This window comes from Patiria miniata, unplaced genomic scaffold, assembly GCF_015706575.1.
Source record: "Patiria miniata isolate m_02_andy unplaced genomic scaffold, ASM1570657v1 HiC_scaffold_4, whole genome shotgun sequence".
In the NCBI taxonomy this organism is placed as follows: domain Eukaryota; kingdom Metazoa; phylum Echinodermata; class Asteroidea; order Valvatida; family Asterinidae; genus Patiria; species Patiria miniata.
In genome coordinates this window covers 8,285,922-8,298,248 of record NW_024037071.1, presented here as the reverse complement: position 1 = coordinate 8,298,248, position 12,327 = coordinate 8,285,922, and the positions used below count along the sequence as shown (strand labels likewise).

General features: G+C 41.8%; 1 protein-coding gene across 1 annotated transcript in view; it reads left to right on the top strand.

Annotated features, from left to right (window-relative positions):
- Window positions 1-12,327, top strand: part of LOC119739668 (peripheral plasma membrane protein CASK-like) — a 109,491-nt gene extending 97,164 nt beyond the window's left edge. The window contains 8 exon segments of the mRNA XM_038214680.1: window positions 2,239-2,472; window positions 3,167-3,366; window positions 4,269-4,384; window positions 5,578-5,658; window positions 6,163-6,243; window positions 6,994-7,196; window positions 10,096-10,182; window positions 10,667-12,327. Coding sequence (XP_038070608.1) covers window positions 2,239-2,472; window positions 3,167-3,366; window positions 4,269-4,384; window positions 5,578-5,658; window positions 6,163-6,243; window positions 6,994-7,196; window positions 10,096-10,182; window positions 10,667-10,843 — 1,179 coding nt within the window. The 3' untranslated portion in view covers window positions 10,844-12,327.

The following is a 12,327-nucleotide window of genomic DNA, read 5'->3' as shown; positions in this document are numbered from 1 at the left end:
GACTGTCAGCAATTTTCTTTTTCTTCTAACAACATCCACCCCTTCCAGGCTTTTACAGTTACCGGTACCTCACCCCCGCATTATACAAAAGTTGCTACCTGCGTCATGCTATCAAACCGATTGATGATTTAATTAAAGAGCAGCCAGATATTACATGAAGATCGTGAAGTCGCTCAAACATGTCGGAGTCGTGCCTCCCCCGATCTGCTCAATTGCTTTTTTTCTTTTTTTCAAAAGCATAAATTGGATCAGTCACTTCACCACGTTTGGGGGAAGATTAATTTTGCAGCTGAGAATGCTTGCCTTGCCTCGTGATTCTGGAAGTAGAGGATAAATTCTTTGGACCAAGCATGTACTTTCAAACATTTTCCTGATGGCGACAGAAATTTTACATCATACATGTACATTGTGTATGATCTCAGTTTTGTTTCTCACAGTTTGCCCAAAAGAACCCCCAAATAAACCTCTCTGGTTCCCTCGGAGACAACTGAGAACATTTCTGTTCCCCTTGGATTGGATTCCAGTCCATTGCAGGCTAATACCAGCACCCATTATTACATGTACTCCTGGTAAGTCATGGTAAAGCGGCTTGCCCAAGGACACAGCAAAATGGCCAGTTAATGCTGGTATCCATTTATAAATGTATTTTAGGTGGAGAGAGGCAAGTCCTCTAAAGTGGCTTGCCCAAGGACACCGTGAAACGGCCATCTATAATGCCAGTACCACTTTTGACATGTACTCTTGGGTGGAGAGAGGCAAGTCCTAGTGAAGTGGCTTGCCCAAGGACACAGTAAAATGGCCAGTTAATGCTGGTACCTATTTATACATGTACTCCTGGGTGGAGAGAGGCAAGACAGGGTAAAACGGCTTGCTCAAGAACACAACATATGGCCAGCAGCTGGATCTGAACCCCTGACCCTCTGATCATGAGTCACAAGCACTAACCACTAGGCCACACCATTTATATACAAGTCAATGAGCAAAATGATGCATTTCCCCTTGTTCTAAATCTGTCGTTTCCATTTTCTCTGCTCTACTTCCTACAACTACTTTGTTTAGTCAACACAACCTTCTTTTTTTTTGGTCGCCACATACATGTTAGCGTAATCAGATTTCTAACTAATTCATATCAATCTGATCAATTCATGGAATAGACTTTAGATTTTTCATTTTTCATCCCCCCCCCCCTTCTTCGTGGATTGATATAAGATTATCACAAAATGAGCTTTGGCAAAACCCAAGTCTCGGAGCCGGACTGTCTGCCGAGGCCGGGCCCCAAGATTTATGCGATTGAGGACGGTCAATTTCACGCATGCTTTAATTCCGTCGCAGGTCCGGCGCTTTCTAATACATCAGGACAGGCGCTGGGTCAAATGTGTGCATGGCAGTGTATTCAGGGGCCGTGCACATATACTTGCACTGTGCTAATCTGTGCAGATCAGTAGTCTACAAAGCTGTTGCAGTGATTTGTTTGTTGGATTGCGGTTTGCTTTGTGGATGTATTATCTTCAAATATATTTGCATTTCCTGTTACAGCATAATTGACATACATGTCAATTTGTAGACTGCGCACCGACACTGTGTATTTAGTTTGGGTATAATGCCTAAAGTAATGTTGCTGTGATAGAACTGGGCACCAGTGTGATTATTTTCAGTTGTCGGTGCCAACAGATCTGAATCTACTAATCCCAATCCATTAATCACAGTCCATACATGTATGTATTTCTCCTGCTGAGAATGCTTGATGATTTATTATGCATTTTGTTTGAAATTATCCACAGAGGCATGGAGAATATTGGCTACCACTTTCTAACCTATCTCATCCTTCTTGCCTCTATCCGTAACAAGTTCTTCTTTTTTTGCAGAGAATTCCCCTGCACAGATTGTCAGTGCATATTAAAATATGATTCTTAAAGGGGCAGTAGGTCCTAAAATCCCTGAAAAATGACATGTTTTGGATTGTTTGCTTGTCCTATTTCAGACATCTGGTTGAAAGGAAACTAACCTAATGTCTTACCCTTCCTGAGAAAAGAAGAAAAAAACCATGGTTGTTTACATCGGACACGACGGAGTACAAATACGTATATCCAGGGAAGATATATATCCAGGGAGTCACCTTCCTAAAGATGGACAACATGGACAATGACTGCTGATGTATCTCATCAAAAAAGCAGATATCTGATTCGACTAATCCCGTTCCTCTAATCTTAATCCCGTCTAATCTCTCCCCTCATCCAGGGCATCACCCTGAAGATGAACGACGACCGCCGGTGTATCGTGGCCCGCATCATGCACGGCGGCATGATCCACCGGCAGGCCACGCTACACGTCGGCGACGAGATCCGTGAGATCAACAACGTCTCGGTGGCCAACCAGACCGTGGAGAACCTGCAGCGGATGCTTAGAGAGCTCCGCGGGAGCATCACGTTCAAGATCGTGCCCAGCTACAGAAACGCACCCCAGCCTTGTGAGGTAGGCCAACAGAAAAACTCAGGCGTTGCAATTAATCGAGTCAGTCGCAAGCCTCTATTAGCCAATCACAAGCCATCCAGTCCCTTGTCAACTTACAACGTATAATTGTTCATATTTCATCTTTTGTTGCTCTTTTGTTATGTTTGTCCTGACTTGTGAACTGACATGCGATTGACTTTGATTGACTTTATTACAACTCTAAGCAAACTGAAGAATTAGTTTAAAAAAATGGAAATCCTTTGCCTTTGTGAACAGCTCTAGGATCTAAACATTGCACCTTTCAATATTTCCATTACCATTTGTACATTTCAGGTCATTCTCCGAATTCAAACTGTTTTGTTAAAACTTTCAGCCCGCTTGAAAAATATACTTGTATTCAATTTTGGGTTGAAAATGAACAACATATTCTGTAGTCACAACCCTTTAAGCACAGAATCCTCGGTTCCGGGCTGTGTGCACGCGCGTACGCCGAAATTCCTTGCTAACCCTTGAAATACGCTCACCGGAAGCAGGGAATTTTCTGCTACGGTAAGCAGGGATTTTCACTAACAGTAAGCAGGGGCAAGAAATTGGGCCATGGTTAAGATCTAGACAATGGAGCTGGACAAGAGTTTCAGATGCAGTCAAACACTTCCCCTCTGTGTGGATAATGGAATGTGGATGATTCGGTGATTTGTTTTGGTCTTTGTGTCAGATTTACGTGCGAGCCCAGTTTGAGTATGACCCAGGTCAGGACGACCTGATCCCCTGCCAGCAAGCCGGCATGAGCTTCCGGTGCGGCGACATCCTACAGATCATCAGCAAAGACGACCACAACTGGTGGCAGGCCCGGAAGGAAGGGGAACCGCTCAACGGGACAGCGGGACTGATCCCATCACCGGAGCTACAAGAATGGTAAGATTCACAGCCCAAGAGACTGGACTGATCCCATGAAATGGCAACAAGCCCATGGCAAAATGAGAAACACAGAGTGGGATTCGAGTGGACTGATCCAGTGAAATTGCAAAAGATAAGCCCATAATCAATGGGAACCATGAATGGGATTGGACTGATACCATAGAATGACCAGATGCCCATAACCAGTGGGAACCATTGATTGGGTGAGATGGATGTCATAAAATAGAGTGACAAGATTCTTGTAGGGAACCACTGAATAGGGATAGGACTAATAGAATGGCAAGATGCTTATCAAGTGGAACCATGTGACCGGGAATAATCGCATAAGATCGAACTGATCCCATAGCACAATACACTAAAAACAATATCTCAAACCACTGAATGGGAATGCCATAGAATGATGAAGCATTGTAACCAATAGGATATAGGAGTGATCCCATAGAAAGGGTGATGCCTATAACCAGCGGGAACCACAGATTGTGCTTTGTCTACAGAATTTCCTGGACTGATTCCATAGCACAATACACTCAAAAAATGTCTAGAACCACTGAATGGGAATGTCATAGAATGATAAAGCATTGTTACCCATAGGGTATAGGAGTGATCCCATAGAAAGGGTGATGCCTATAACCAGCGGGAACCACAGATTGTGTTTTGTCTACAGAATTTCTTGGACTGATCCCATAGCACAATACACTCAAAAAATGTCTCGAACCACTGAATGGGAATGTCATAGAATCATGAATCATTGTAACCCATAGGATATAGGAGTGATCCCATAGAAAGGGTGATGCCTATAACCAGCGGGAACCACAGATTGTGGTGTTTTGTCTACAGAATTTCCTGGGCTGCTCAATTTATGGCATTATCCTTAACATAAATGTTTCATTCTACTGCAGGAGAGTAGCCTGTTTAGCCATTGAGAGAGCCAAGAAGGAGCAGCAGGCATCGTGTACGTGGTTCGGTCGACGGAAGAAACAGTACCGAGACAAGTACCTCGCCAAGCACAACGCGGGTCAGTACCCCATGATAATCAACAGAATGAAAAACTCCCTCACTTAAAACCTTTCATTTGTCCTCAGTTAAAAGGTAGAGTAGATCATTTGCAGCTGTCCAAAAAGTAACTGACGAAATTATTGTTGAAAAGCTCACTTGGTATAAAGATAGTAATGGCGCTATTAAACTCCCTGTGAAATTATTCTTGCATGCTGTCATTTTGAGGAAAACAAGAAAAGAAGGTCATTTCTAAAGATGCGTCAAGTGATGAAATTTTTGGAAATTTCCATTAGTAGTTGGCTTGTAATTCAGTGAATCCGTGAATGGGTGCGCGCATGCATTGACACAATGCACACGCGCACGCAGTTGCTATAATTTTTCAGTTCAGATGTTAAGTGGTGTGCATTAATGGGCAGTACTGGAAACGAGTACCCTATTGACGTTAAACACGGGTACTGTATTAAAAACGACCCCAAAATTCAAATCTTAGAAGTTGTCTGAAGGGCTTTACAACGCTTTACAAATCTGTTGCATGTTAAAAGTGCCTGTAAATGTGAAATCTGTTTTGGTTTTCTATGTAACCTGATGTCTTAAAATAATTTCACTCTCCGAAAATGTTGGAATCGGAGAACATATTACTCAGTCCTTCTGATTTGAAAATCACAGTTGTGTGAAAAAAAGCACACCTGGATTTTTCTAGGCGTGTGATTTTTCTAGGCATGTGATTTTTCTAGGCATGTGATTTTTCTAGGCATGTGATTTTTCTCTAGGTGTGCGATTCTGTTGTTCAAGCTGGGACCGAACAATCTGGTATTTTTTTTCTCATAATATTCATCTTGGTTTACAATAAAGCCGTTTTCTCTTCACCGACGTACTTTGTTTTTCACAAATTATGAAGTATAATTGTGCCGTAAATGTATGCCGAGGTGTGCGGTACTGAGGGATTCAGGCGTGCGATTATTCGCACTTCTCAGGAAGCATTTAGGCATGTGGTGGCGTGGGATGTGATCGCACGCCTCAAAACAGAAGGACTGATTACTCAGTTAGAACTAAATTAGTTTCATGAAATTACACTTGTTTACCAAAGACCATGCCTCTAACCGTCCAAATATTGTAATGCCATCTCCTACCTCTTTTTGGTGGAGACAATTTCAACTGACAGTCCAATCGTTAACGGCGTTCCATCCTTTTCCTTTTTTAATCTCGTTCCAGTGTTTGATCAACTTGATCTGGTTACATATGAGGAGGTGGTCCGCTTGCCTGCCTTCATGAGGAAAACACTCGTACTTCTCGGTAGGTACACATTGGTGCAGAACCAGGGGGAGAGCGATATTAAAAGGAATATACAACATTTGCAGACATCAAAGAAAAAAAAAACTACCAAGTTTTTACGAAATACCTTACTAGGATGTTGGTAAATGACAGTCTAAAGCATCCTGTAAAATTATGGCACCTGGTGTGAAGTCATTTTCAAGAAAATGGTATTTTTGGATACATTTCCAATGGTGGTCGGCTGACCACCGTTGGAAAAACAGGATTCACAAAGGTTCATAACAAAAGTGCATTAGGATTTTCGATAACTCCAATTCTCTGATCATTTTTTTTTTTAGCCTTCTTGGATCCTTGAAAAACGTCACCTATGTAAGGAATCAATGACACTATTTGTAAACCATCAAGGCTCCCAAGTATAATAAAATTGCCTGGCTGCTCCTTCGCGAAGCCTACAAAAACTTTTTTTAAGGACTTGCTAGGGTGTGGTGACTCGGTGTTCATGTTTGTCTTGCATTTGACCCACAGGTGCCCACGGTGTAGGTAGGAGACACATCAAGAACACGTTAATCACAAGTCATCCAGACAAGTACGCCTACCCCATCCCACGTGAGTATTAAACAGCCTGGAAACAGACCTCAATTTCTTTTTCTACTTTGCTCATCTTTTTTTTTGCTAACGTCAATAAGCCTTATTCCCGACTTAGTGTTACTAAGTAGAAGACCACGTCAGTCAAAATCCATCACTCACTCTACTTCACGTAATGCTTCAGGACCAAATCCGTTGAAATCCACCGATGATGCTGGTGGATTTTGATGGACTTGGTAAACATGGCTTATCTGCCAAAGTCCCCCCAAAATGGGGGGATGGATTTTGATGGGGGGATGGATTTTGACAGGCCCAGTTAAATCAGCTCAAAGCGCTCGGTTGCACGTTCATGAGAATATTATTATTCTTCTATTTCTGGAAATTTAACCAAGGACTCCTCAATTTTTTTTTTTAAGTTTTAGGGGTGGGAGGAAAAGCCTAGATTAGAATTGGGTGGTGGGATGGGGGACTCACAGAAACGGGTAGGGACTGAGAACTCAAGCTGCTTGTGGTCCAAAACAGGAATCGAACCCGGCCGCAGTATTTGGAAGGCAAGGAAAGAACCTCTGCACAAACCTGACTCCAAGAACTTACATCATGTGATATCATCATGCCTGCTTGACTGAAAAGTTACCAGAAATATATTTTTTTAAAAATCAAACTGCTCTTTTCCTTTGATCTTTTTCCCAGGTATCCATTATCGTTCCACCTTGTTGAGCTATGTGACTTTCCATTTCAGCAATATTTTAAAATTGTTTTGTTTTTGTTTAGACACGACACGGCCATGCAAGAAAGACGAAGAGAACGGCAAGAATTACTACTTTGTCTCCCACGAGGAAATGATGACGGACATCGCGACCAATAAGTACCTGGAGTACGGCACCCACGAGGACGCCATGTACGGCACCAAGCTGGACACCATACGCAAGATCCACACGCAAGGACTGATCGCAATCTTAGATGTTGAGCCCCAGGTAAGGGTGAATATTCTGACTCTAACCACTAGGTTAACCCCATGGGCCCAGGAAGCAGTCATGGCTGCGGCCGCTAATCCTCATTGGAATGCAGTTGCCAGCTGTGGTATGCCGTGGCACACAGCTAGTGGGTAGTTCTACAGCTGCTGCTTTTGTGCAGTCCCGCTACCACACAAAGGCTGTGCAGTCATGCGGGCCACTTGCTCTATGTGTGGAGGAATGTCCCCATTATAACCCGTGCTTAAGGGGTTAAGGCCAGTTCATACATCACACAAATACGAATCTGAAGCGAATTTGACATCGACATTGCTACCAAATTCATTAGAGATGAAATGTGTTATTTTTTGTGTGTGAATTTGTGACGTCATGAAAACTTGTGACATGACTTCACAAATGTGTGGATGCGTTCGATTTTGTGCCGAGTGTAAACTGGCATACAGTTGATGGCTTTCATGGCCCAAGTCTTTCTGAACAGGGGCTGGGGTAGCTAAACGTCTTTACTCGCAGCTGAGAAACTGAATTGCAAAGAACGCGACTACAACGTGGTCAAGCTGAAGGTCAGCCACCATGCGACCCGTGTCTGACCACGGAGCTCACCCAGTGACACTTATCGCTAAAGAGAAGGGGTTTGCCCCGGTGTTTCTGGCCTCCTGTATAAACTCCCACGCGGAGTATTTAGGAGATGAACCAACCAAGAACATTTAATCTTCCTTGCAGCCCTAACTTTTAATTTTAATCAGTTCTACATTTTCTTTCTTCCACCCCCTGTGATGCTTACTGTTTTTGTGTGTGTGTTTATTCATGTCACAACATTTCACCAAAATATTGTCAATAGATTAACACATACGGACAGGTGGCAATGTCATCTGACGTCAAATTACTACAGGTCTGTCAATAGTCCTTGATATATATATATATATTTGCTTCTTGTACTGCTAGCGTCTTTCTTTGATAATCCTCTGACTGTGACTGTTAAAGGTATAGCCCATCATTTGTAATTTGCCCATTTTGTTCGTTTGAAGCAGCAAACGTGCTCAAAATCTAAAGGAGGGTGCTGGACAACTAACCTGATGAAGTTTCAGCTCAGCTTCAGCTGCATTTTTCGAAAAAAACAACATTCTAGAATCTCGATTTCAAATCAAAAGTTGCCGAATCATGTTTTGAATTGGGCCTGGATCCAGCGTCCAAGACACGTTCTCACTAGCTGATTGCAGCTACGCGATGTCGTGCACCGATCCGACGAATTATAGCAACCGCGTGCGCGTGTGTGTCGTGCCAATGCTTACGCGCGCTTTGCCGAATAACAAAACGAGCTACTAATTTGAATTTCCTATGGGGCTTCTTCAGAAGCACCGTTGGAAAGGCCTTCTTTCGTTGATTTCTTCTAAATGACAGCTTGCCAGAAAGAATAATTTCACAGGGAGTGTAGTCTCCTTACTATCTTTCAACTAAGTATGTTTTTCAACAATAATTATGCCAGCTACTTTTTGGATAGCTGCAAATGATGGACTGTAGCTTTAAAATAACTGTGACACACAGAGAGTCACTGCACACACAAAAAAGCGTGGCGGACAGCAGTGATTTAAGCCAGTCATAGCCAGTCATTTTGACTCCAACAGAGTTTTCCTTTAACGTCAGTGATGAGTTGGCTGTGTTCTTAACTACTTTGGTGTTCTAAGATTTTTCAAAGACTACGTGTATGTAGCATCCAAATCTTATTTGAAAGTGTAATATTGCTGGTCGCTCTCATTAGACAATCTTTGTAACTTGTACATGTTGTGGTAGTACAGTGCGCTGGTCCACAGATCTGAACATTTGATCCTTCGTATCTTTTTGGTAAACTTTACCAGGCAGGGACTCACATAAATGACTTGATTTTTGGCTGTTTCTACGTAAGCATTGGAAAGTAACGAAATTCAACGTCAACTTTTGAAAGTCCCAGTCAGTTTCAGCTTCATCTTATATTATTTCCTTCTTTTGTCACTTCGGAAGATTCTAGATATTTCAATTTTCCCATGTTGAGTGTAAGGATTTCACTGCCTGTTTTTTCTTAATTGACTGAATATTCACAGCATGTCATTTCTCCAGACAATTTGCTAAATCAATTTGCCATTTATTCAAAAATGTGCGAGGGAATTCACGTACCAGTTGATTGGATTTTGTACATGTTTTCTGAAATTGTTTACCTCTGTTGTCGGTACTGAAATTTCCTGTCCATTGTATAGACTACTTCGGCGACCGCCATTTTCTGAGTTGGAAACAGGCTTGCGCAAGTCGTGCTCGGGTAGCACGTACGCACTCCGGGCTCCTTCGACCAATAGTGTTACCAAAATGCGTGAGCGCCTCGTCTTTAAGAACGCATGCGGCATGAGCGTGAACGTGTTGCAACCTCAGAAAATGGCTTCTAATTTGTTCTCCAACTTAGTTTATATATCAGAGTTGTATGCAAGCCAATCACAAGTCAAATCATAAGTCAATCACAAGTCATGTCACAAGTAAAGTCACAATTGACCTATCGCCGTTTGCGAGTTAGCCACGCCCCTTAGACAACCCTATGGAGTTTTTGTACACTAAGTTTTGTTTGTCTCAGATTTTGCGCGTTCCGCGTCCATTTGTATGTCATGTAATTGGACAATATTTCACAAGCTGCGTTGAGGCAATTCTACTGCGATTCTACCGCGATAGGTTAAATTAAGGCCCAGCTAAAAAGCAAGTGAGCAAGGACAACAGAATATGTTGGTTACAGTTCATTTGAAATGTTTATGAATGGAGGACTTGTGACTGACATGTAAGAACTTGAATACAAACTCCGATTTCTATCATTGCCGTGCATTTCTCAGTTTCCAAGCATTCCTGTTTGATGATCGTATCCTTTTGTCCCTGTTCTTTTTATTCCCAGGCACTGAAAGTGCTCCGCTGTGCCGAGTTTGCCCCGTTTGTGGTCTTCATTGCTGCGCCTACCATCACCGGAATGAACGACATGCACGTGAGTGTCCTGAATCCCCCTGTTGTTCCATCCATTTTAGATCAGAACGTTTCACTGCAAATATTTGTCAGTCAATATCGTGTGGGTCACTTAGACTGTTCATATTTGTACCGGTAGTGCATGTCAGTGGGGGAGATATTCCCCGGTTGTTAAGACCTAAAAAGCAGTCTATCCAATTGTTCCACGAGTTTGTCCAACCTGGTTCCTTCAATCAGAGGGTTTGAGAGAGAAACTCGGCTTTCTGTCAGTTCTCATCCATGCAGTACCTAGATGTAGAACAAAAGGATATTCCAATAGCTTTTTCCTTACAGATGGAGGTTCACCTGAAAACAAAAACATCGACCACTCCTTCAAATTTTGGCTTCGCCCAACTGTACTGCCAGAAGTCAATCCCTGACTAAATGTTCATTTTGTGTAATTCACATATATAATTGATTTCATTTTGTTTGGTTATTTGTTTGTTTGTTTGTTTGCTTGTTTGCAGGACAACGGTCTGGAGAGGCTAGGCAAAGAGTCGGAGCTCCTGCGCCAGGCCTACGGTCACTTCTTCGACCTGACCATCGTCAACAACGACATCGAGGAGACCATCCGCACGCTGGAGCAAGCCATGGAGGAGATCTGCACCACGCCGCAGTGGGTACCGGTCAGTTGGGTTTACTGACAATGAAAGAACCACCATTGGGTTTTACCGGCCACAATGGGACAGCGATTCCGGTCAGACGTGAAATCAAACGCTGGTTGTAGATTTAAAAAGGAAAAAAACAACAAAAACGTACGACCGGCTGTGATTCACCATTGAAATCATTTAGTGGGAGGTCGTTGGCGTGGCAGCGGGTCACGCAACAGCAACGACCTCAGCCAGTCATCACGACAAATGGGTGGCTCAGTTGCTGTTTGCGATGCGTTATCTCTAGCCAAAGATCTTGCATAATAATTTAGATGGTGAATCTGCTCCTGGTTTTTTTTTTCAATTGGCGTTTTTATACTCCTATGTTAACCTTCACTGAACTCACAGGGGTAGAAAAAGAATCTTATCGAGTAATTTTTTGGGCATAACGGAATTTTTTTTTCCTAGCAGCTATCCAAATCATTCGTTGCTTTTTGCTAATTATATGTTGGCCGAGATTTGTGGAACAGGTTTTTTTCAGGAATTTTGGAACCACAAGAAGTGTATAAAACAGCATGGAGGAATGTATGGTCATTAAAAAGCAAGGAAATAAAATGTTTTCGGATGAACTCAAAAGTCGAGGCTTTTTTTAGTGTCTTGACATCGCAGTTTATGGATTTTCGAATCATGACTATAAATCTCAACTGCATTTAATGTCTGCAAAGGTTTGATGAAAAGAGAGTTGTTTCATCACATGCTCTCTGACTGTGTATTGCCATGACTGTTTTTCAGTAATATATCTTTTTGTAACAGTAGATAAAATTTGTTAAAAATATGAAGTGGTCAATAAGTGAAAGAAAAATAAATATATTTGAAAATGAGCATTCAACTTTTTCTTTCACCTTGGAATTTTTTTTGGGGGGGGGGGGTGGGAGGCATGTATGTATTTGTATTAATTTTTTTTTTTTGTGCTGCATTGTTTTAAATTTCTTTATAACCTAACTCCGTTATTTTCCTCATTTTGTAAAGTATCGCTTATTGCCATAATAAAATCAGAAATTCTTAGAACTTGCGTTTTTCGTTACGATTTTTTGTGTACATATTCAGATCGATTGGAGCGATAATCAGCATTGCCGTCTTATGAAAAAGAAAAAGTTGGAAAGCATTTTTCTTATTTTAAAAAGTGTAAAATTTGAGCTGAGTTGATGAGAAACGCATTTTTGTGCTAACTATTCAGAAAAGAAAGAATGAAGGTTTTTTTATCATTGCAAGAGACAATTTTTTTTTTTTTTTTTTTAGTTTTTTTTTTAGTTTTTTTTTTGAATTTTTTTTTTTTTTTTTAAATTGGCTCCATCGCATCTCCGCGGGGAAATTGCTGATCTTTGTTTCGTTGCTGGTAAAGCAGTTATATGCAATATGATCTACACGTGTGCATGGTGTGTGCTCGCAAAACCGCCTGGAGTGGAATCGAATCTTAGCTGACACGGCCGAGTCGCGCTCCATAACGAGGAAAATAAATTGCGTTATTAGATAATAAA